Source organism: Egretta garzetta, unplaced genomic scaffold (assembly GCF_000687185.1).
Source record: "Egretta garzetta isolate BGI_Z169 unplaced genomic scaffold, ASM68718v1 scaffold204, whole genome shotgun sequence".
NCBI classification, from domain to species: Eukaryota; Metazoa; Chordata; class Aves; order Pelecaniformes; family Ardeidae; genus Egretta; species Egretta garzetta.
The window spans coordinates 5,334,683-5,361,139 of NW_009259424.1; the positions used below are offsets into that span (position 1 = coordinate 5,334,683).

General features: G+C 38.8%; 1 protein-coding gene across 1 annotated transcript in view; it reads right to left on the bottom strand.

Annotated features, from left to right (window-relative positions):
* The window catches only part of GRID1 (glutamate ionotropic receptor delta type subunit 1), a 315,745-nt gene that overhangs the window by 45,839 nt on the left and 243,449 nt on the right, over nucleotides 1–26,457 (bottom strand). Inside the window, exons 7-10 of the mRNA XM_009637022.1 lie at nucleotides 8,525–8,626; nucleotides 6,813–7,010; nucleotides 4,487–4,811; nucleotides 2,955–3,093 (exon numbers count right to left, since the gene is read on the bottom strand). Of these exons, the coding sequence (XP_009635317.1) occupies nucleotides 2,955–3,093; nucleotides 4,487–4,811; nucleotides 6,813–7,010; nucleotides 8,525–8,626 (764 nt within the window). The remainder of the gene's footprint in view (nucleotides 1–2,954; nucleotides 3,094–4,486; nucleotides 4,812–6,812; nucleotides 7,011–8,524; nucleotides 8,627–26,457) is intronic.

Sequence of the window (26,457 nt, forward strand, 5' to 3'; positions counted from 1 at the left end):
AGAGATAACAGCACACATTTACTGAGAGGACAGGGGGTTGGTTCCTGAACAATGGAAGTACACACAGATGGATTCGGTGAGCACATTTTCAGCTATAACTCATTGTGCCTCCTTGGGTGGGAAAAATGGATTTCAAGTAAGTATTCCTTTCTGTGCCCATGAAAAAATATAATGCAGGAAAGCTGAGCGGCAAATTTAGAAAGGCAAAAATAGTCACTCCACATCATACAATGCTGAAGCTAAGCAGTAGCGGGAGCTGAGACACCAGGCCACAATGCATTCATGTAAGGCAGTGATTCACTTTCTCAGGAAAAACATTCATTCTACATCTGACACAACATTTTAGAAGATGTTTCTCCTAAAGGGGAGGGGGACATGAAAATATCTTCATTATAGCTGAGAAACGGATGAAGGCTCAACTGAGTTTCCGGAGAAGCTATTTCTTTACCCATCCACTCTCTCCTAAGGCACTAACAGTTTTTGATGAGAGGGTTTAGTCCAAATCTCTCTCTCTCCCAAGAGTAGCCGGATCTCAGGGAGATTATGCAAACTTTGTAAAATAGCCATAGGCAAGCCAAGACAAGCAAGTCCCTTAACTGGCTCAGTTATGCCAACCAGTGATAAAATCAGAATTTTCTGACAGCTACCATTTCAGATTATTTGGGGAATGATTCAGGTACGTAAGCCAAAGCATCCAGGACCACTTTAGACACCCCAGGCAATATGAATAATCCACGTTGTAGCTGACAAGACCTAATAGAGACTTCTGCCCGTATAGCCAAGTAGCTGGAGCACAGGCTGTGAACCTTATGGCAACTTAAATTACTTTAGACATCTCTGTTTTGGCGCCTGAATTGCTCTGCTGGTGTTTGCAGATCACAGTAGAGTGCTTTCTTCCTTCTGTATCCTCACCTTGTACAAGGGGATGTGATATTGGAAACCTGAAAAGTGGCACCATTAGGTATAGAAAGGCATTTAATTAGAATTCTTCAGCTGCCTTCTCTAACAGTAGAAGGGCATCTGGGCTCTAAGGTCCCAAAACACCACCAAGCAGCTCCTTTACCCAAAAAACATTTCCCCCTGCCTCAAGATTCTTAACAATGTCCTTTCATTTTAATAAGAACGGGAATCAAACCCCTTGTAAATGCTGTAATAGCTCAGCCTCAAAGGCCTCCTCTAATAAATCATAGTTCTCCTCGTAAACCTGTGGCTCTCTTTGCAGATTCCTCACTGCATTTCACCCTAAATGTTGTCCTCCTCTGAACTTTGCTGAGTTTTGGGAGATGTTCAGTAAACGAAACAGACAATTTCTTCTGCCATGAAGGAACTAGAACTTTCAGAAATTTTTGAGAAGATCCTTATTCAAGCTTTCTGGGTAAGTATTTCCGTCCTGGGTTTCAAGGGCAATTTATTCATTGAGCTTAACCTTATTCCCATTACAGCCAGGCCTCTGTGGTAGTTTTATTCTGTTTAGTTTCTCATGTTATTTCCAGAAATTACTTGTAGTTCTTATTTCTATTAACTGTTAAAACCCACTTATTTTGGCCAAATTGAAAATTAATTTAAAAACAAAGCTTTTTATGTTTTTGGGCTGTTTTTTGATTATTATTATTATTATTATAAAACAATATCCACACAAAGCATTATATTGCTTGCAAGTACACAATGGCAAGTTAAAAATAGGAAATGCTGTTAAATTCATGTTTATGAGGAATACGCTTGTTTATGCCCTTCTATGCAGATACCACAGAGAAGGCAAAAGCAGCTTTTTTAAGTGCCTGCCTCACCTAAGTGCCAATGCCTCTGTTTCAGGAGTCGAGCATAAAGATTACAGTCCCAGTTTTCCCAGTGCAACCCCAAGCGAAACCAACAGAGTAATGGTGTCGCTCTTAGCACCCAAAATCCTTGGCTCAGCATTTTCTAGCAGAAGACCCTGTGTTGTACTGCCTGTCCTCTGGCCACCACTCCACTCCATCACCATCAGACCAAACAAGAGATACCAGGCTCTAATCCTGTTGACATCGACCATGGAAGATCAATGGCCCTCCATGACAGTGTGAAGTCGGAAATTTTGTCCATGTTTTGAAAGAAAAAATGAAAAACATTCTTTAGCCTTTACATTTTCTGAAGAAAACCAAATTACACACACACACACACACACACACAAATTGCCACCAACCAACCAGTAGCTCTCTGGAGCTGCTCAGAGGTCTGGTGTATTGAAAATATTCTCTTGGGGTAGGGATTAGTAGGCAAACGGCAGGGGAAAGAAGTCAAAGCTGCAAGATAAATTGGGTTTATTACAGAAGCTGTAATTTATCATCACAATATTGCCAACACAACTGTAGAGAATTGTATATAAATTTAATAAAACAACTGCTATATTACATCTATTATCCAGGAGTCAGGTTCCGTTATCTTTTCCTCCTTGAGAAGAAGCTTTTTCTGCAAATAATGCCACTGAATCTGGCCATTTGTATTTTGGCCATTTATGCTCTAAAAGACCACCTATATTATCTTACATGCAAACTACAGTATAAAAAACAGTGTATATCAACATATTGAGAACATAAAATTACACACTGAAGGTGAGAAGTGAAACGTTATATAGTTCCCTAGAGGTGGCAGATCCCTCTGATGTTCAGCAAAGACATAAAGGCAGCTGAAGCAGTGAGAGCTCTAGTTCAGCAAAATACATATAAACATGAAAGACATCTCTTCTGGAAAAATACACAGTTAAAGTGCCACCGTCCCCTCCATGCACCTGTCAAAACTGCTTGGGGGTTGTAGGAGTGAAGGAGAAGGGGGCTTGAGGAGAGAAAAGCAGCCGCTGCAAAATAAGCAGAGTATTTTATTAGAGAGTTATCTCCTTCTTGCAAGAATGAGTGCTCGAATGGATAATACCTTTCTGTGAAATCCAGGGTTCTGGCTTGATATTAAGAAGAGGCTCTTACCTTATAGGATTATCCATTCTTGATACTGTGAGAAATGCTGCTAAGTTCGCGGTGTAGGAAGAGCACACGATAAGGGTGAAGAGCCACCAGCTTCCCATTACAATGCGCATAGCCACAGAATTGACGGTAGATTCACCCCCTACAAATAAGCAGGGAAAATGAGGGTCTCTCAGCAGCTTCCTTTTACGATCACCCTCTGTGTGCCCTGTTACGTTAAACTTTGTTGGAGCTACTTCTCTGCATTTCTGCTTCCCCTCCAGACCGCCCTTTCACTGTGAGAAAAGCTCTGCTTCCGTTAAGACTGATAATTTACATTTTCTCCGGTCAACATCTTACCCTGGATACTGTTCTAAAAAATTATCTTTCAAAATATTTCCCCTGAGAATTATTGAGGATCAAATCTACAGAACATGAAAATTATTCTACATAAAGAAAGTTTAATGGTGAAGCACGACTAATATGCAGGAATTAAATCATTACTGTTCAGAATATAGTAATATTCTGTTTTCAATGACCATTTTAGATTTGGAGATAAATCACAAACCTGTCCAATGGTTTGTGTGCTATCTGTGCTGTATTTAAATCTGCAAAGACTGAAGCATTAGTACCATTACTTGTTACTCTTTACAACATTTCAAACAATGTGAAGATTTCTTTCTAGCAGGCTTCAAGCACGGTTATGCTTGTACATCGTTGGAGACCAAACCTTACCAAACAGCTGGTGCCAGTCACTTCAGCATATGTTTGTTCTGATTATATCTTACTGTACTTAAACACATCAGGGATGCCACCTTAATGAGATGAGGGGCCGAGTTTCATAGAAATAGTAAGGATTTTCCAGCTGAAGCTTTATAAGCTTGCAATCACAATGACAAATATGTAGAAAAAAGTTAACAACATACCCATATGTTAGCATTCAACAAAACCTGCCTTCCAAGAACAGTATTAACATTATAGATCTGGGACAAAAACTGTGTGGGCAGACTCTGCAAACAATTATTTGCAGAAGGAACTTTGTTAATGGTAGCAATCCTACTGAGTTCCATAGGATTAGTCCTATGCCTAGAGATTCCTGAGTGGAAAGTGAGTTACATGACTACAAATCATTTTCCTATTCAGTTCAAAGAATCAAAAGATAAACTGTCTCACATTAGTTCAAAACCATAAATTTCTAAAATTAAACTTAAGCAATTAGAAAAAGGTGCCAGTTTCAGAGTCGGAGAAATGTAATTCTGCACCAAGCAGCTCTGTAGTTTATTTATCACGCAATAATTTTCCCAAAGTGGAAAAGCCTGCATGGAGTGGTTTTTCTTAACTTACTAAAACACAGAAAAGCAGAAGATAACTCCTCAAACTTACCTACCTCTTCCCACTTTTCATCAGTTGGGCTAACAGAACGTATTACCTCCCCCTACGAGCCTTCTCTTTCACCTTTGGACCATTCTGGCCAAGACTAACATGTCCTGACCTGCTTTACCCAAGGCAGAACATTTCTGAACATCCGGCAGTGGTGTCTGTAAGAGGGTAAGTACCTTGCTGAACAAAGGCGCCGTACACAACCCAGATGGCACTGTGGAGGGTGGAGGAAGCTGAAGGGCTTGGCTGGGAAGCGTTCTGTGCCCTGACCGCCTGGATGCGGTTCAGGACAAATATCAAGACACCAACTATAGGGATGGCCGCAGCAATGCAAGCCCACACCGCAAAGTCGAAAGGAGCAAAGAGAGAGAAGATGTTGATTTTTTCTTCGGGCTTTTTGATTAAGATCCCCACAGAATAGTCCATGTACCGCTTGCTGAAGTCCACAACGCTCTCTCGTTCTGGTGTTATAGTGATGGCTGAGATGGCTAGGTCTGCTCTCTGCGAGATAAACGCAACAGATCAGAAGTCTTTTACCATGAATTCTGCCAGTGTAAGCATTAAAGAGAAGTTTTTTGAGAACAAAGTGACTCCATGCATTTCTTTCTATAACACATTCAGACAAATTAAAATTAATTGTCTAAAAATAAAAGCTGAATAATTTGAACGCTAATTAATTGCACTTGTCTAAAGCAAAATAGTGAAACATAACATGCCAAGGTATTCTAGAAAAAAAAGCGTCACCCTGACTCCTCTCTGGAATGAGTGTGATTTGTTTAACCTTTATCCCTCACTTGTTTTCCAAAGGATGCCTAAAACTCCAAACCATATTAACCTGGTACACTTCAAGCAGTAAGAAACAAACACCATTTATTTAGTTTGCGTATTCGATAGCAGGGTGCAAAGAGCTAATGTTTGTTGTTCTCCTTGCAGAGTTGCCAACTGCCCATATTCATGAAGGGATTTCATACAACAACTGGGGGAAAGATTTTGTTTGTTTTTTACAATGAATAAAACAATTGCAAAAACTGGTAACTGGAAGAACGCACCAAAAGCAACTTAACTCCTGAAACTGCTTTGACCTCAACATTTAAAGAGAGTATGTTGTACACATAAAGGGTCCTTAAAGAATATGCAAACTCAATGAAAGATAAAACAGGAATTCATAAATAAGATTCCCAAAGCTTTTAAAGAACTGGAATTAGATTTTTAATATTTTTCCATCTTAATAAAAAGAGTTCTCTTCAACAACCAGAATGTACTTTTTGTTTCCTATCTCTCCAATTTGTTGGAAAAGTAAAGCAAATTTTAGGTGAGGGAGGTCTGCTTTGAAATTCGTTGGTGGAAAAGCTAGTAGCAGAAATACCGTTAAAAAAATACCACAATAAACACTTTGTTGCTTCAAAGAATCCAATTTCCAAAGAAATTTAACAGGATTTCTTACCACATTTTCAAGTCAATGAAATTCAAATAGCTTATGTCAATGCAAAAAAAGTAAAAAATTCTTTATATGTCCTAGCACCAACCAAGAATATCCCATTATCATACACACATTTGCTATTGCTTTAATTGCTTCTATTTCTTTCTAAACATCTACTTACCAGATACGGAGCCGCCTACTTACTAGATAATGAGAAAGCTTTCACTTTCAATAACTCCACTGCAGAAGAGTAACCTTTTCTGCAAAGTGCAGCAACATGGAATATTAATTCCTTTGATTCTCCTTCTTGATTAACATTTGTCCCATGTCAGATAGTGAAAACATGAACAAAATACACTCTAATTTCATTCTCCAGGAGATTCTAAGCTACGGACTTTCCCCATTTACTTTAATGGACTTCAATTAACTTATTCCCGATTTGCAAGACTGTAATTAAGAAAAGAAATTTGATCCTCTGTTTTAAATGAATGAATAATCTTGAGATCAGTTTAAATTCTGGTCCTTCAAAACACTTCTTTATGGTATATTACTGAGAACCCTTTTTCTGTTTTGGAGTCAAACAGTTGGTCATTATCAAACACATTGTCACGAAGTGACCCAAGTAAAGTCATACCTACAAACAAGTATCAAAGGCATAATGACAAAAATTATAATAATAGTAATTAATAGTTTAAGAAGAATACATTATTTTTTTTTCCATCTTCTGTAGTCATTCATTCACACACACACGTGTGTCCGCTCTTATTCTTACAACTATGTAAACACACATGTTTACACTGATATAATTTATGTTGCAAACCATTGGGAGTAAACAGAACAGCCTCTCTAGTTCCTATCCTGTGTACAGGATCTTAAATTGCACAGTTTACACCACACAAACCACACATAGCTCAGAAGAGTTCTGCACTGGTCCCTTCATCCTAATTCATTCTCTTGTAATTTGGAATGGAGGAAGGGGAGAATTTAAACAACCCCCTTACAAAGCTTTGATGCCTGACTCCAAAGAGCGTTTTTTTGTTTTGGTTTTGGGGTTTTTTTAATGCAGCTTCTTCTCTGTGTACCTTGTTAATGAGTTCTCCAATCATGCCATTCCAAGAGCTGTTTTGAAGCTGCTGTCCATATTTGCCATCAGGAGCTTGATATATCTCATACTTGAAGCCCAGATTCTTGGCAAGCGCATCCAGGACATCAATTGAAAATCCTTTATATCGTTTTGGTTGCCCAAGTATGTTCTCCGCCACCATCACAAAAGGTTCTTCCTAAGAACAAAACAATATCTTAACTGAAACTTGAAATGAGTTTTTAGTTTGCTTCTCTTGGCAAAAGAATGTTTCCTGAGTTAATTCTGGACAACTTGGCACCGATTTTGAGACATTCATAACCTTATGAGGCAAAAGCTGTAGACCAGGTGAGATGCTATGAGGCATCCCAACCAGACACCAGTGCTTCAGCACCTGAGGCCTGTCCTTGGCCTTGGGCTTCCCACAGTTCATGAGAAGAGGCAGAGAGTCCAGAGAACAATTCAGCCCCCCCCCCCCCCTGTCCGCAGGATTAATTGCTCTCTCAAGTACCTGCCTCTTCTCACTGACTGTAAAGAGAACACAGATACCTACCTTAGATGTTAAGCACGTGAGTCCTAGATAGGAACATTACTACTGTCCATCTGTCTCAGAGCATATCGGATTTAGAAAGCCCTCTTTTACAGACAATAACTAATCTTTTATCCAGGAGATATACTGAAACAAGAGCTAAAAATCATGCATTTTGTGAATATTTAAAATTTTGAAAATTCAAAGAATAACTTTCATGGTTACTTGTTCCTGGACTATTTTATATCAAAGTATATTTTGGCTCCAAGGAAATGCAGCATTTTGTGGTGTGTTTTTTCTGTCACGCATGGGCTCTCCTACAGGGGAATGCTGGCACTGCCATTGGCACATCCATCGCAGTTGGAAGCCTTTGCAACCTGGTACTAACATTCTCGTGGAAGGGATCTGCTCACCTCCCACGTAAGCTACATCATAACCTCACCTGTCACCAGACAGAGGAAAGAAAATTGGGGTCTGGGAAGAGCACCTTAATGACCTTATGCAGTATTTCTTATTGGTACCACGATTCAGAAAAAGAGAAATAAAAATCACAGAAAGACATCACATTCTGCAAGCTGCAAACTACAGTATCTTAGGCAGGGAGGCATTCAAGCCCTAATTTGCCCTTCATTTAGCACTTAGCTGACAGGAGATCTGCTACCATTCTGGATACTAACAGGCAGTAGTCCCAAAAGCGTAATGATTTTTTGGAGAGACTACGCCTTTCTAGAAGATATAGTTTATCTCAATGGGAATTTATGAGCCTGATGGAAGAAATACTTGATTAAATTTTACAGCCCGCAGTGTACAAGAGCCAAGATTAGATTATCATAATTGGCCCATCTGATCTTAAAATCCATGAAGTGCTGGAAACTGCATAGTTTAGTTAGAGTACGGTATCTGGAGCGCTCCCCGGTGCACTCAGGCCCTGTGCTGGTTCCATGTGCAATAGGAATTACAATGCAGGAAAACAGCATAAGCAAACAAATGTTCACTATCCCTGACAGTGCACGCTTCACATAAAATAATAAAAGGCCATCATCTACCCTCCTTGCTTATGAAACCAATCATCCTGAAATACAGAACTGAAAATAGAGGAAAAACAGGGAGGGAAGTGCCCAAAATACTCAGCTACGTTCTTTTTATTTTGAGCATTTGTTTCCTGAACTCAAATAGGATCATACCAAGACAGTCACCACTTTGAGTGTCAGTCCTTGTAAGTCATTGCCCAGGCGTCGCTCTTGTAGACTACCATTCAGTCCTTTCTCAGAGTCCCACGTTGCCAACTAGAACAGAAAGTACAGTGAGTCTGAAGGACTGTTAGGCAGAAATCATTCGATATTTACATAAACATTTAGCAGTAGCTTAACCAAATCCAGAACTGATACAGAGAGGATAAGAGAAGTGTGTGTTTTTAATGCAGAATGAAAAGTAGAGAGATTCAGAGTACAGACATAAACAAGTACCTTGCCTGAATGAGTTTCCATCAATGCCTGTAACACGACTGGGCTATTATCTGTAGTATTTGTCATATTATTACACTTAGATCACTCTGATATGACATTTCTCTCCAGTAAGTTTATATTGCCTGACAGTCCTCAGGATTATCTGTGGTCTCACTATCCCACATTTCCCTCTCTGCTCAGATCCCCTCCTACTTTTCAAATCATTCCTTACTCCTTACCAAAGACTGACCTTTCTTCCTGCTGCATAACGTTCTTGTTCTCTGATGGTCATAAATTCTTGACACAGACTCTATGGTGTCAAACCACAGAGTCTCTTCTCTCTCGGACTTTCTTCAGATCCTATCTCAAGTCCTATTTTCTCTCTTCTTGCCCTACTTCTACCTCATCAGTTAAAGAATGACGGTCTCTCAAGTTCCCAGGCTACCGATGATCAAATATCTCATATCTACCAGTACTTCATGCATCTGCTAGAGGTACCAGGATGCATGTTTTCAGGATATCTCCCTGGAATATTACACCTAAATATTTTATTTTTCAATTAAATATATCGCTTTAAAAATTAATTTTACTGCATTTTCTGAAGAGAAATGCAGTACAATTCAATAGAGCAGGTTCAATAGAAAAGTCAATCTTAAGTGACCTTTGGATTATTCAAACTAAATATGCTCTTCAGCAGCAGAAGTCAGACACTCCTTTTGCCTTCCAACAGAATCCGTGGTGTCATTTTGTTCAGAAGAGTCATGAATGGTATCAAGTAGAAACTGTTTCCCTCTTTTTTTTCAGCTCTACTCTTAAACACCAATACTATGCTCACATATGTGGAAGCAGTGTTGTTAGCTGAAGGCATGCCCTGTAGAAATTAAACACAGTCCAAGATCTGTGAAATGTGACTTCTTCCTGCCAGAAGCTAATTTTCATGTAACAAGTCAAAACCTTCTTGGAAAGAACTTATTTCACTGAAAATGCCTATGGCTAGATGTCCTACATGATTTATTTCTACGACTTCAGCTTTATCCTAAAGCCTCAAAAATCAAACCAACGGATAAAATGTGATGGGAGAGATCTGTATAGTTTTATTTTCGGTTTGCTGCACTAAACTAATAAACAGGAACCTAGAAAAGAACAGGACATTCAGTGAATATTCAGCCATTGTAACTATCACAGCTGATGAAAATTATTCTACAGTCACTAAATCATCAAAGCTGAGGCGCAGGAGAGGAAAAGAATTAAGCTACACCTCCTTTTATCCATCTGACCTGGAGGAGGAGGAGGAGAATGGCTGAAAAATATTCAGCTTTCTAATAACACTCCTGAAAGCTAAAGATCTCAGATGGAGATCTCTCCCCCTGTGGTGCCGGTCTGCAGCAATACTGGTAGATACCTATAGTCATGGTGTCTTTTAAACTCAAGTGTAGATGCTTGCTCTGAAATATGGCCAGATGTTTCTTAGCTTTTACTATTGCCAAACAAAATTGACCAATTTGTCAGCTGTCATAAATCAATATGGTTCAACAGACTTCAAAGACCAGTATAAGTGTGTGTGGTATATGTTGAAGTGTGTGTGGTACGTGTTGTGTCTCAAGTCTGTAAAGAAAGTTTACTGTCTAAGCCTTCTTCAACTGTCCTATGCAGTAAGCATATGATAAAGATCCAGGGAAGGTTTTGGCCAAAATGGCTTGCATGATCTACAGATAATGATTAAATATTTATTAAAAATGGGAAATGTAACACATTCATTTATTACCTCACCACTGGTGGATTGACATTTCAATTCCTTCTCCCACTCCTTTTCCCTTCAAAAAATGATTTCATATAAAGGCCTTAGACTTTTTGAATACCACACATTTTGCATTCTGCATTAACACTACGAATTCCTAAGAGGAGCTGGAAATATGCCAGTGAAACACCATACATTTATTCCTTTTATTCAAAAGGAGGTAGACAAAGATTCCTCTTTTACGCAGTAGGGGTAGGTGCACGGAGGAGGAGCATATTTCCCTTCAGTGCAGAACTCCATAGTATGCCCTATGGAGGCACAAACTACACAGTTAAAGTTAACAAATGAGAAAAAACCTTTTCCAGAAGGAATTTTTCCTGTGCATCCTCATGCTTCAGAACATTCCATTTGTTCAGAAGCGTGCCAATTTTAACTTCCAGTTCTTGCAGACAGAATTTTGTTTATAGGACCGATGTATTTACAGATACATCTACCAATTTGTGACAGCTGACCTGTCAAGATCAGTGCTCAAGAAACTAATTTCCAGCACTGTTAACCACAATGAGTACTGCTGTTATTTGATAAGGCCGTTAGAGTTTCATTCTTTGTGGAAATGTTCACCGTGTTCCTACCAGAAGTCTGAAGCCAAAGGTTATAGCACAGCCATCAGCTGATAGGAGATAAAGGGCTTTTAGACCTGATTATAACAAACAACCGCTTGCAGAATCAGCACTTGTAGGATGTATTTCAAAAACCAATGGTCTCTGGAACATATATTTAATGGCAGTCTGGGTGGGGGGTTTTGATTCTCAAGTTACTGGGTCACAGCAGCTCAAGTTTTGAAAACAGCTACTTTATTAAAGCTTTTCAACTTAATCTTCTCCCTAGCTTCTCTTTCTGAAATAGCCATATTGCTGGGAAACCTGTAGTTCTAGCCATGCATCAGAAGCTCAATCATCCAATAAAAACAAACCAGAGAAAACAACTGTGAAATTCAGACAAAAAGGTAATTTGTTGGAAAATTCTGACTCAAGACATGCTTCTGGCCTTTGTCAATATTTATGCATTTTCAATCAGAACTGCAAGGAAAAGCTTGGAGACAGAAAGTCACAATTTTAACATTGTTTTCAACCTCCACAAGCAATGTATAGCTCCAAACACACATACTCAACGCACAAGCAAAACAATTACATGACTAGATAACCTGGGAATGTCAAATGATAAAGGATGTCATCCAAAGTACACCTCATGAACCTGCTGTTCAGGAGTTTGTCCTGAAGGGTTCTGATATCTGTCAGGACATCCAGAGAAAACTTGGTATCAATGTAACTTTGGGGTTCCTGAGTTCCCGTCAATAAATTAAAAGCCAAATTCTACAAAGGAGTTTCATGACTTTGTTAATGATGCAGCTTACTTGAGCGATTAGTTCCCCAGGGGAAATCATACTGAGATGTTGTGGTAAACTCACATCAGAGAATATCAGAAACAACTCCACAGCAGTGTGAAGACCCTCATCAGCACAATGAGGCAGACCACGCTTCTGCTCAAATAAATCAAGGCTGCATGCATTAAGCACTGATTTGCAAGATTTAACACCTCCTGTGAACTTGATCAATTAGATTGCGAGCCTGCGTGCTGCTTCCTTTAGGAGATGAAACCAATGATAAACTCACTTATTTGTTACTCATCTCTTTGTCGGCAAAGTCTGCTTGTTACTGCTGCTCTACTACACAATAATTACTTATTCCTTGAATTGGGAACTTGAATCTAGTTTACCTAATTCTGCTGTGAATGTTCACACTGCTGGACTACAGCAGATGTCTGTCTCAGGCCCAAACAAATGGAGACGAAAATAATCCCAAACTACTAGAAAATACAGTCGAAAACTGACATTAGCATAAAAAATGAATATTTAATGTTTATATCACAACAGGGAATACGATCATCTACATTACTATAGTTTATGATGCAGTAGTTCCTGTCTAAATAATGCATGTCACTGCTGCCCAACACCATTTTAAGTATGACGCCATCCGAAACATGATCTACTTTTCAGGGAAAACGGGATTCCTGTAAGAAATAACACAAGATAATTTTTGGCAGATGTATAGTAATGTTTGAAAGGGCTGTAACCGATCCAGAGCATGCATCTTCTACCTTACCAAAACCTGGAAACGTTTGTTTGGTAACTCCTTCGGAGCTAAGATTACACTACCCAAACAAATTAAATTTGGGAACCCCTGCCTTGAAACCTGAAGAACTTCTAACAGACAAGAAATGGAAGAGAGAGCATGAGGCAGGAGTTCTCATGCTGTAAGACAGGGACACCTGTATCAACCCAGAGCACATTTTCTCTGAATATGAAAGCTGTTCTGGGCACGGAGTTAAATAAATTAATCTATGCCACTCACAATCTGATAATGCTTTTAGATTAAAGTTGAACTGAAATGGATTTCAGTTCGATGACAACTTGTTTCTTAAACTTGAAGTCGACACAGCGTATATCAAATATGATGCCCTTGTAGCATGTGTGTATATTTTGCATGCTGGGGCCTCTGACTCCCTTTGCCAGTCTTGCAATATGGCTAAACAATTACTGAAACATTTAACATTATAAAAGTAGATTTTAAGCAAACATGATAAATAAAAACCACTCAAAAAACCAAAATGTAAACAAGAAAATGAATGTTTTCAGGAGACAAATATGAAATAAGACAGTGGCCCATTAAATAAATGGAGTAAATTGGACACTGCTGTGTTGCAGGTCTAAGGAATAAAAGGAACTCCATTTAAATAGTAAGTAAAGAAAATATCTACATTGAAGCCCAGGATTACTTTTAAAATGTAGTATATCAGTAATCTAGGGAATTTGCTGCCATGTAATATCATTCACAGCAAGGTATTAGTAGGATTCACACGTCGGATTATGTGTCCTTCTTAAGGAACTGACAGGATTCCCTGAAACATCATTTCCCTTTTTATGACTGGAGTTGCCTTGACGGTACCAAAATCTTTTCATCTGAAATAAGGGATCATAATTAAGAAAAAAAGAAAAAAACCCAAACTTTGGACTGTGTATTTGTATAATCCATAGTTACATAAAACAGGATTAGGAAAATATAAAGGTATCAATTCTCATACTTGCAAGCAAATCCCAACACTGATACAATTTATTTCTATATCAGCTACATAATTATTAGGAGTATTCTAACATTTCTACTCTGAAGCATAAGCTTATTGCCATTATTAGGGATAAGACACTGGACAAAATCACCAGCTGGACTGATTTAAGCTGTATTCTGTGGTCCAGCATAACTCGACTTTGTTTGCAGTGAAATACCTGCAAGTCATCTACATCCAGATGTTTAGTCTGATATTCTGCATTTGTTTGTATTCAAGACGTAGCTTGCTTCCAACATCCGCAGTGGGTTTGGAATACCTATGCACTCATAGCCATAGAGCCACTGAGAACTCCAAAATGTATCAGACTATGAAGCAGAGGATTGTGAACCAAGTCTTAAGTGGTAGAAAAACTCTCAGTCTTTTGGATCAAAATTTTATCACATCCTGTCCAATGCCCAAAACTCTCAGTTTGCCTTTACAGGGCCACACAAGGATTGCATCAGCATGGTAAAAGTGCAAAGGGCAGGGAGATCATGGAAAGCTGCTCTCTTCCATTCTTGATACTTGAGCAAACAGCATCATCCACCCCCTGAGATATCCAGCTCTTTAAAGGCAATGACTAGCCAATATAAAGTAAGAAAAAAACAGAGAAGTAAAGAAGGGCTGACTCTTTTGTGGCTACCATGCCATTGTTGTTTGTCCAACAGGACCCTGGTTTTCTGTGCAGGAACATGAAGCACATTTATGTGAATGTTGCTCCTTTAATCGGCCTTTTAGAATATGAGATCATGCAGGGGAATGCAGCTTATTCTAATTTTAGTGTTTTGCAAATTTATGGTGCTGTATAACAGATAATAAAACATCTCTGGAAAATCACAGGAAGATGAGCATTAGGCAACAAGACCTTATAATGAATAAGCCATTCTGGACAAACTAGACTGCTTTTTCAATAGTACTGCAGAATTAATAGGTAACAATATACTTGTATCTGAATTTTAGTTTTGTTTCATACAGGGTCTTGTGAAACCTCACCTAGGACAATTTAAATTTGTTTCCTGAATAAGGACACTATCACATGATTTATAGACTAGCTGCTAAGCAACAACAAAGAATGATGTATCAAGATGAGGAGACAATTTCTGAAGTAGCTTAGAGCAAGTCAATATTAAGTTCTTATTTACTTAATAGCTTTTTTAATGATTTGGAACAGGAAATAGCAAATTGCTAAAATTAAAATGTCTCAGATGCAAAGATATCTCAAAACTGGGAAGTGCCGCAAACATGTCAGACTAGAACAGTGAAAAAAATAAATGGGAGTGGTAAGAACCCAGACATGAAGTAATAATATGCATCTTGCATAACTAGAAAAAACATTTATGAAAAGGAAAAATAAGAAATAGAGATGCTTCAATTGAAGAAACACAGAAATTAATATTAAAAAATTGTGCAGGGTGAAAGTGAGCTGCAAATAGGTGATGAGGTTGCAATACAGTATGGCTGCAAAAGTCCCAGTGTGATTTTGGACTCCACAGGTCTCATGGTGTAGGCTGCACAGAGAGCAGTAACAACACAGTGGAGAAGAATATACAGTCTTAATACCATGCTTAACATCTGTCTAAACAAGATTTAGGCATGCTGGAAGAAAATCAAGGGAGAACAGGACAACTACTACTGGTGGAGGAGTCAGTTTGTACAAGAAGAGTAAAAGACGCAACTCTGAATATCTAAGATAATGATGACTAAGAAATGGGGAAATTAGAAGCAAAACTAGATATAAGACAATAGAACTACCGCTGCTGACTTCTAATAATGTACAGAGACCCTTTCATATGAAATAGAAACCATTTCCTAGAAACATTTATTCATTCTCAATGCAAACTGTGAAATAAGAATTAGATAAAAGGGCAGAGCTTGTCTGGATATTTCTGAATAAAAAAAAAAAAATCATGGGAAAGGTTTAACACATCCAGGATGTGAGTCAGTGCATATATAAAGGAAATCAAAGAATAGCCTGACAGCCCGGTGGTTCCTGAATACACCAGAGATATCAGAACTTAACCGGTGTTTCACGTAATGCTGGCTCCCAGCCAAAGGGGATTAGGATACTTTTCTCAAATGTAGAACAACTTGATTCAAGTCCCAAAGTGCAAGGTTTAGCCTGGGATCTCATCAGTTTGCCACATCTCAGGTGAGTGGATTAATCTTTAAGGCTATTATCATTTACAAAGGTCGAAGGTATTGGTTTAGTCTTTATGACGGATGGCATAATTCCTGAATACTTGAAAACCTCAAATATTTTCATCTCTAATAGAAATGTCCATTCTCTGCTGCTGAAATGAACCCATTCCTAGAACTCAGCCAGGGAGAAACTATGCAGAAAGTGCACAGGAGCAATTTAAGGTCCCAGCCTACAATCCCCTACAATTGTGCTTTAGCTTAGCAAACATACATAATACCATTGAATCCTGAGAGGAACACTTATAAAAAGTTAATTGAGCATAGACCTAGAATAGAAAATAGAGAAAGTTCAAGAACACTGAAAGAGGGATTTGAGTAGGAAAGAGCAATCAACCTGAACTGACATATCTAAGGAAACAGATATACACCACTGCTCTTCTGAGAAGCACAGTGAGATAAATGGCAAATGTCTAGGATTAAGATGCCCCATGAAGACTGCCCTTGAAGCAGCCTAATGCCCTTCAAACCATGTAAGGGAACTGGCTTACAATTAAGAGAGAAGAGTAGCATTAAGTGTGTCACTCTCACATGGATAGACCCGGAAAATCTTATTTAAGAAAACACAAATCTCCAGTTGTGCAAACAAAAGGCACTTCAGCAAGAAGCTGCATAATAACAAGCAGAAAATTTATACAAATTGGAAGAAAAATTTCAAAATAATTCAAAGGGCTCAAACCCAATGAAAAGTGATGCAAATGACATCGAAAAATGCAAATTAGTATCAGAAACATGCTTTTGCCATGTAAGATCAATTGCAGTATTAAACCACTATCATCCGGAGAGTAATTAGTCCCTAACATGCAGTCTCTCTCCATGTCATTTACAATTATTTCTGCATAATAGATAGGGAAAACCTGGAGAGGAGAAACTATAACACCTAACCCAGAACTGTGGGGGTAGTTTAGGAGGACGGAGGAATACAAACAGAGGTTTTGGTAGAGGTATTTCAGCATCAATATTCTTCATTCTCTACAAGTCTGTGTAAAAATATTTATTCAGCTCTTGCTCTACAAATTCTGCTGTTCACTGCAATCAACAATTTTGACCTTACCTAGCATAACTCAGCAGTATCTTACTCCACTATTTTTATGGTTCTTCATTGCAGAGAATATCAAATATTTTGATGCGAGAGGAGGTGGTTTCCTTTATGTTTTTCATTAGCCAAAGCTCCGTTCAATTAAATGTAATGGCCGTATTACTAAAAGCCAACTATTTCACATTAGTAGAGCTCTATGACATAAATGAAGATTAGACACATTATGCCTTATACTAGTAGTATTAAGGAAGCTAAGATATTCTTGTACATGCATTTGTGTATACAGTAGCTTTCTGCAGTACTGTGAGTGAGGAGTTTCATGCAGAATTGAAGCAGTTTTCTGTAACCCTACAGCTTTTATTGATGCCGAATAAGACTTCTCATACCCCTTGGGAATGGATCAGCACCATATACTTTATATTTTATGTTGCATATACATCACATTTATTATTATGTTGAAGGACATAAATTATGAATATTACCTTTTTGCTGAAATAAGATATTGCTCCATTAATTGGCAGAATAAGACATTATCTTGCCAGCAAGTCAATGAAGGAGCAATGGCACCAATTCAGGATTGCTTCTCTTCCCATATTTTGTTAGCTGGTGAGCATCCCTGATCTCTTAGGTAACACAGAGAAACACCTATGTTCCACTGTGCCGAGCCTGAGCAAAGCGTGGACGGGGCAGCAAATCCACATGAAGCAGAAAAAGGAGCTGACAGAACATGACAAGATAAATGTAACCTGTTATTATTCATTATATAAAGGTATAAATAGGCAATCTTCAGCTCTGGTAAAATAAATTGCTTCAATTAATACTAGTCTTTGAAGAAGCAGCGACTGCAACCTGCTGATGTTATTAGTGGGGGACGCTGCAGCAACACACTGGAACAGATGCAGTTTTAAATGAAGCAATCATAAGAGTGATGAAAACAATATGAACAAGAATATTATCCTCTGATGGTTTCTCTATAAAGTGCAGGCAAGTATTACTCTGTCCCCAAATTTTTGCATTTAATTTCCCTAACACAAAATCAAAATGTGGTGAAAATGGTGTTGAAAATAAATAAGAGCTATTTTCTTCTAGGATCTCACAGGCTTTCTCTTGTAAAGCACGCAGGTAACCTCCACCCCTGTCCATCTGCAGTTTTGCCACTTTTCAAGGCTTTAAGATATGAACAGCATGTTAGAACGTAGCAATGCTGTTGTTGAATCAGATGGCAGTGTTGCAATAGGAAAAAATGTACGTGCAGCATCGCAATTCTAAGGGTTGAATAAACTAATTGTGAGTACCTAAGGTACCGCTGAATCAGGCGCTTCCCAGGGGCACTGTAAAGTACCAGTTGCTATGAACAAGCAGGCCTCTAAGCATAAAATTAAAACTGGTAAGTAATCATAAAAGTTAGACCAATCCAAATATAAAGTCCACAACGGATGCCACAGGTGACGGGCATGAGCTTTTGCCACTGGGTTGCCCATTTGGAAGACAAACAAGCCCCTCATCTCCCTTCTGCAGTTTTAAAACCAAAATTGCTGCCCACTGGGAGACGGTGCGTGCTGGACTCTAAGGATGCTCTGAACACTGCTGTTAAATACTGAAAGCCAGGTAGTTCAAGAGTAGCCGATTGTGGACAAAACTGAAGCAATTCCCCCTGCCATTATTCATTATGTGTGGGTAAAATGGAAACGAATCCATTTCACACAGAGAACAGATTCTTTTCAAAGCTTCCAAATGCTTTTTGGTGGGAAATTACTAGCTTTTGAGAGCAGAACTACCCTTGTTATCTATGCAATAGTGAACTCAGCAGACTGTTTTGTAAACAAAAAAAATCATTGCAAAGTTGGATCTCGCCACAAATACAAATTCATGTTCATTTTATATAGGTTCTTGTCCTGCTCTTTGCAGTATAATAACCAAATACCTCCCTGCAGTGAGGTTCTGAGATTTTTACTGGGGAGGGAGAGCAAGGGAAGATTGTGTAGCTGGAAAACTACATCTTTTCCAGTCATTCTCCATGAGAGCTCTGCACTTGGGCAATTAACTGGCACACGGCATTTGGCTGGCTATGCCAAAATACCTGCTCTTTTTTGCATTTCATTACTGGATTCCTCGGATGTTATCTGAGCTGAATGCTTTTGACTTCTCACTACATATTCAAGAAACCTGTATGCACCTGCAGTTCTAGCAACCGAACTTTTCGTACCCTGGCCCATTCCATGGTCATGTGAGAAAGGGACCACAGTGTGACTTCACCAGCTGCAGACCTTCCAAAGCTTGGCCATTGTGAATTCACTTTCTGATTCTGATTGATGGCACTGAGTCATCTCAGAAAGAAAGAGAAGTTCAGCCTACTCCTTGGTATCACCTGTCAAGTTAGCTCTCAATCCTGTAATGAAAAAATGCTCTTCTATCAAACTCCAGATACTTTTGAAAAGCTCCACAGCCTTTTTTTTGGTAGAAGATTATTTAAAAGATAAAATTCTTACTAGAATTTTCAGTTGCAAAGCTTTGAGATTCACTGTCTTCTTACAATTTCCATTACATTTGTATACTTTTGTTATTTTCCTACCATTGCTATTATCTAATCACCGCATGATATTTTGGTGGCAGCCTTGATATAACAATAAGGACAATGTTCTAGACGAAAAATATATCCTATTCACATTTTAAATCAGAAGGTGTGGATTTATAAATGTTACATAATATAAATTAAAAACCTTTACACAAAGAGGTCAAAGTCTGAGATTAAATGCTCGTACTTCAAAATGAGCATTTTAAAAAACAATTAATGTTTTATCAGAACTCCTGTCAAGAAAAGCTAATATTCTCTGGTGACATAGATAACCATAAACACCAAAGTTTACCTGCCAAAGAGGTTAAGTGAATTTTGACCAGCTCTGGTTATTGGGACTGGGAACTAGACCCATATCTATGGAACACTGAAAATTCCTGTAATAAATTTAAAAGTTCAGTTTTTACTGAACCTACTTTTACTGGACTTTCCCTTGTCTTGATCTTTACAACATGACTTCATCTCTTTCCTTACTCCTCATAGAACGTGACACAGAATGGCTTCACAATTTGTAGACCTTTTTCTCCCCAGCAAAAAAGAAAAAAACTGAGTAGAAAAAACATTACTTGCTATTTGGTAATGGATAATTACCTCTCCAAGAAACAGAAGAACTGTAGATAGTGTTAAGGAAAATAGGAATTTTCTTCTGTGTAATGATATACATGTAATGGTTTTAATTAACAACAAGCTATATTGAGACAGCTTTCAAAAATATATTAATCCCTTTGGCTTTGTTACATACATAGAGCAGGTTTTGTACGGCAAATAAAATTGTCTTGCTCGCAAGGCCAATTAGCAGAGAATATGAAAACATTATATCCATAGATATTATCATTTATATAAACTGTATACCAGTTGCTAAATATTCACAAGGAATATAACAATACACTTCGCTAATCTTTGATTATTCTTCATAAAGAAACTGTAGTAAACATGGAAAATACTTTTCTGTGTTACCGTCTACCTTTTGCTTACAGAGTTTTTGCCCTTTGAATCAACACTGGGAGACTTCTTAGCTTTAAAAAAAAATACTGGAAGTCCAGAATTTCTGAGCAATTTTACGCAGTGACAGACAGTGCACACAGGGTACATAAGAAAGATTACCGTAATAAATACTTTTCCCCAGCTCCACAAACTAACATGTACCAGCAAAACCCCATTACTAGAAAGGATGTGGTAATTTCAGCAAAGTAGTCAAAGGTAAGAAATGAAACCAGGTAAGAAAGACAGCTTGTACTATCTGTAATGCTTAAAGACTTGCCTTTCAGGTTCCTTACTATAGCCTTAGATATAAACACTGATCTCCAAGAAGCTTTATAAGAGAACCTTACATCATGTTTGGAAGGATTTAATAATTTGATAAGTTTATGTAATTACTCCAAAGCTCATTTAATATTGCACCTGATGCTTTGATTTATGATGTTCCCAAGGTGTTGAGTAAAGCTTTTTGACAGGTCAAACATGATCAAATTAGAAAACAAGACATGGTTTATGCATGGTCCAAACTTCTCGGTGGGAGGAGGCCAAGTCACAGACACCTAGTGACAACCCCAGCTTCGACTGCTCGTCTGGGCTCTGCCCTGCCCTGCCACCAAACCCTGACCTTGCGGGAAGAGCCTATGCTGGGGGAAAGGCAGCAGCTCTCCAGGAATGGCCCCACCGGTCAGATCTCATTTGCAGACCTGGCTTAAAACATTACAAGATTTATTTGTACAGCGTAAATGGCTCTTGGTCACCGCGGGGCAAGTAGTCTTTCATCTGTACCCAACATTAGGGCTAAAATGGGCAATGCTCTCAGAGGAATGTGGACGCAGAAATACGGCAAAGAATTACCACAAACATATCCGAGGAGGAAAAAACCACACACGTTACATTCATTAAATTCCTTCCTTACTGCTTTAACCTGATATTCTTTTCGTTGCTATGGTGATTGTTATCCAGCCATTTATACATTTAAAGAAAAAATCAGTATTCCTTCTCATGAAATTCTAAGTGTGAGAAATGTCTCCTTAATGCAATATAAAGACTATTTCCTCAGTGGACCCATCAGGCATTCATTTTCCTAAGGTCTTCTGAGTCCATTTAAAATGTCTCTCTTCCACATATTCTATGGCAATGAATTCCAAAATATAAGAATACAGTCTCTGAGAATGTACTTTCTTTTATTAGTTGTAAGCTGGCTACCTGTTCATTTTATTAAGTGTCCTCTAGGTTTTCGTTATGAGAAAAAATGAATAATTGTTCCCATTTCGCTTTTTCATCTCTTTGTTTCATAAACACCGAGCCACACTCCCCTCTTTTGTCTGCTTCCTGAGCTAAAGAATGATGGTCTCTATAGTCTGTTCATATAGAAGCAATCTGATGTCTCCAATCACCCTTTTTCCTCCTCTGTATCTCTGCTAGTTCTTCCATAAATTTTTCAGAAGGGAAAAAAAATAAAACTTAAGCAAAACCCCAACCCTATCCAAATAATAGAGACTGGCCAAAAATCAGCCCATGGCAAATTGGAAAACTGGCTTTGGAAAGCTAACTTTCTGATACGGGAGTAAACCTTTATTTTAAAATGATCTTAGAAGAGTTGCCTTAAAAATCTACTTTCTCTTCAACACTGCATTTCAGAACTAAAATGCAGACACAGCTGAACAAAGAAAGTGGAAAGTGAATGTCACTTGCCGATAGAAATTGAATATATTTATGTAAGATATACTTAGAAAATGGAAAATAAATGCTTACCTGCTATATGCACAGTAAGGTGCAGAATTATGTAATGTTTCTTGGAAAAAGAAACTTTCATTCAGTAGAAAAAATGATAACACCCTCCATTGTATGAGTTGGGAACTCTTCCTAAAACCCTTCCCTTGCATAACCAAAAGGTGACATACACGAAGGAGAAAGCTATGAGCTACAATAATCTCCCTCCTCTCGCTAGGCTCAGAGTGAAACAAATCGTTTGCTGGTATTTGGCTGGCTACAACTCTTCATAAAGCTAAGGGGAATTTGCAGCAACTGCTGATCTTTCAGCGTTTTTGTAGACTATTTTTCTGTCTGCATAAAGCACATCAAGCCTCTAGAAATATTCCAGCCAACATGGATTTTTTTTTTTTTTTTTTGTAATTCACAGGATTGCCTTGCAGGTCCCCAAATGTCTGAAGGCTCCAGAATTTGCTCACAAATCAAATTAATTAAAGGAAACAAAATTAACAGCGTGTTAATAATTATGGGTTGTTGTCCACATCTCCATGGTACAATATTCCCAGCTGCTTTGGAACAGGCTTAGGACAAGCACTGATGGTTGAAAGGCCCCACAATCTGCTGGCTGTCCACCAATTTAGTAGCTTGTGATACTTGAGTGAAAACTTGCCCATTACTGAACTAGAAGGGCCTGCATTAAACAGATTAATAACTAGCTCCATCAGAGATTTCAAACTGTAGCAACTACAAGGAGGGATGAATGAATAGGTGACAAATATCACCACCACATCACCCCAGGTGATGCTACTAAGATGCTGCTAATTAGCACTCCCAAGGTCACAGTCAACAACTTGTGCTCAGATGGGCATACAAAATGGACTCAGTCAAGGATGGAGAAGAAACTCCAATAGCCAAGGTCCTTCCAGATTTGGCAGCTCAGACCGTGAAAGCTATGTCTGTTCATTGCTCGGAGGCAGGAGGGCTCCTACACTGAGGGCTGTCAGTCCGGTACCAGCACAAGCAGTAACACACTTTTAGAGTCCAGGAAGGGAAAATGATTTGACTCTTTCTCATCCAAAAAGTATTGAAAAGCCTGGCTAGCCAGATGGACTGGGTACCCAGGTCACAGGCCCCGCATCCCAAGAGTGACAAGATGCAACTCTTCAGCTGCTCCTTCAAAAGGCAGACCCTGATCAGAGACACCTCCTCCAGTGAAGGACTTTGCCTTCACCCTGCCAAGTAACATAGATTTAATCATCTAAGATCATAACTGAATGAGCTGAAGTGTTCTCTTTTAAAAATATATTCCTCCCTACGTTCACCTAGGGCTGTAATAAAAATGGCATTTCTTCATCTCTCCTTTAGGGAACACACAGCTGGCATTAAATACATATATGCATATGATATACGTGATATATGTAGATAGATATATACGTATATATGTATGCATAAAGAAGCCTGTGCAGTTATCCCTCATGAATGTGGCTAAGTTTAAATTGCCTTTCAGTACTAAATGTCATAGTCACTGTGGAGAGCTACAAATTAAATAAACTTAGACACATGAAAAAAAAAAATTCCTCAATATACTTAACTAGTTTTCATAGTTTTTTAATCTAGTTACTTGTTCTCCTTTTTGGACACCTCTATCTACATATACCAAGTCTCCTGGTGTTGAAATGGTATCAAAAAAGGGAAAGAATATTGGACCTCTCAACAAGCAGGAGTTTGCTGTTGGTATGAATAAATCTGATGTCAATAATTTCCATCAAGAATTCAGTCTGCATTAGACTGGCAACATTACAGAGGCTGCATGCATACACAGAAATTGAAAGAGGCTAAGTCGCATTTGTATAACGGGCTGCATATGACTATGTCACAAACTTTTGGCTAAGGAATCTCACAAGACTAAAAGACCAGCGATCACATCAAACAGTGGCAGTCACCAGCACGTCATTCTTATCCTCCTAACAGCCCACCATATCAACACAGATTTCTTCACAGACATGTTAAATGTCACCTAGTGGATGCCGTGAAAACTGCTGACATTACAGCTCATGCAAGACTTCACATTCAATATTCTTCAATAAAACAGACACTCTTCCCATCTATGGCAGATATGGCCTAGGATCTGATAAACATTTCAGTGTTGGTGTAAATTAATACAGAAGGCTGGCTATTAACATGTTCCAGGAGAATATTTATATCACATTGTTAAGCAAAATAACCAACATGCACATAGGGATTTTGATTTATTTTTTTTTAAACACATTTTTTCTACACTTTCAATGAAAATACAATAGTACTGTAAAGATGACCTGGAAAACAAAATGTTCTACACTGGAGGAAAGCAGAGAACACACCTTAACCTACTTTTTTGTTTAAATAGTTTCACTAGTTCTACTGAGCAACGATTTTCAACTAAGGCATTTTGAGACAGGGAGGAATGGGGGAAGCAGAGGCAGAGCACGCACTGGCACCACCCCCTGCCTAACTCCAAGTTATGCCATATGGAAGCACCTGCTAATCCGGGCATTAGTACCCTCTGTTCTAGATGTAGAAAGGTTAACACCAGTCTCCTGTGTTGACCAGATTTCCTGCGTAACATAGCTGTTGCATATGAAAGAAATAAGGTAAAAGAAGGAAGAAAAGAAGGCATAGTAGATTAGACCGGCTTTCATGCTCTTCACGGATGTTCTATTTTTAACTTCTCCCATTGAGATGTAAAGCCAAATTGAAGCCTGGTGTGGGTACAAACCCAGGGAACTCGGCAGATCTGCACTCATTTTGCCAGTTCTGACCTGTGGTCCTAAGCATTTCTGTTGCCCTGCAGCAAACACCTTATGTTGCAATGCAATCCAGAGGCATCTACCTCTCACTGCCACCATTCCCACCTCATTACTCCTGATACCTATACTCTATACCTCATCAGCTTTCTCCCAAGATACTTGCCCTAACATAACACAAGAATGACACTTCAGCTCAGGCTTACGGCACACCATGTCATTCCAGATGTGGAACAGCTTCCCCAAGCACTGGCAGTCGTTTCATTTGTTTATGTAATACTCACACAACTTTTGTTTTTCCCAGGAAAAGGTTCTGGCCAAGCATCTTAACGGCTACTCTGAATTTGGACTGGATCTGTTAAGACTGTGATCCTGGTGGCTTCCTCAGTTTAGCGAGTGCCTTAGGCTCCAGCCTGCCACAGGGGTGGAACTGTAAACAGGATCAGTACTTGATTTTATAGTTAAAAGGACAATGGTATTTCCATAACTAGTCCAAATCCAACATGAAGATAGATGGAAAACTGAGAAGACTGACATGGTGAAGTAGGAGCCTTAGGTTTGCATGTGTGGATTATGCTGGAAGATCAGCAACATATGACAGCGCGGTTCCTGCAGCTGAACTATCAGGAGGAGGGACAGTTACTTTTCCATTGCTGTAACAACCTGATTGCTCCTGGTTTTACCACTACAGTGATACTGGGATTGATTTAAATACATTAATGCTACTGGAAGTCATAAGGGCTTTTGGCAGAATCTATAAAACGGGGAGGGAAGAGTTCGTTTGTTCCATTATGCTGATGATATTGAAAAGCAAAGTGTGCCAGCCAGAATCCACCCCACACAACCCCAAACCTTTAATTAAGAAAGCCTGATATTAAGTTGTACTCAATTACAACGTGCGTAATTTGCCACTGTGCTCCCAGAGCTAGTCCATATGCTTGTGAGGCACCTTTTCAAACTCTCTTTTGGGCACACTATGCCTATCATACAATGTGCTTGTATTATAATTAAATTTGGCATAATTACTTTACAGAGTGATCAGTGACAGTCTATTGTTCAGGAAGAATTAATCCTCTGAGCCTTCCAACATCATTTTAGTTCCTGGTTCTAAATGAGATTTCAAAGTATGTAATTTATAATAACCAAAATCCCAAATGCACACTTTAATATCGCCTTCCTTTGTTATAGCAGCTCACTAGCAAAATGCTCCTGAATTAGAACACTCCTGGCGTAACGACTTACCTGTGCTGCATGGGACCACTCGAATGGGAAAGAAACCCAGCAGGCATGATTAACAAGATCCACTTTGACACTTTCTCCTTCTGCCTCCCGCCCAAAACATGGACGCAGTAGAACCCTTTCAGAACCTGTTCCACTATTCAAGTATCACCCTTCCTCTGGGAGAATGCTGGCCTTAAGCAGCCCAGGAATTCCTCTCATCTGAAACATCACACTAATTTATGTATATATCTCAAGGAGAAACCAGGC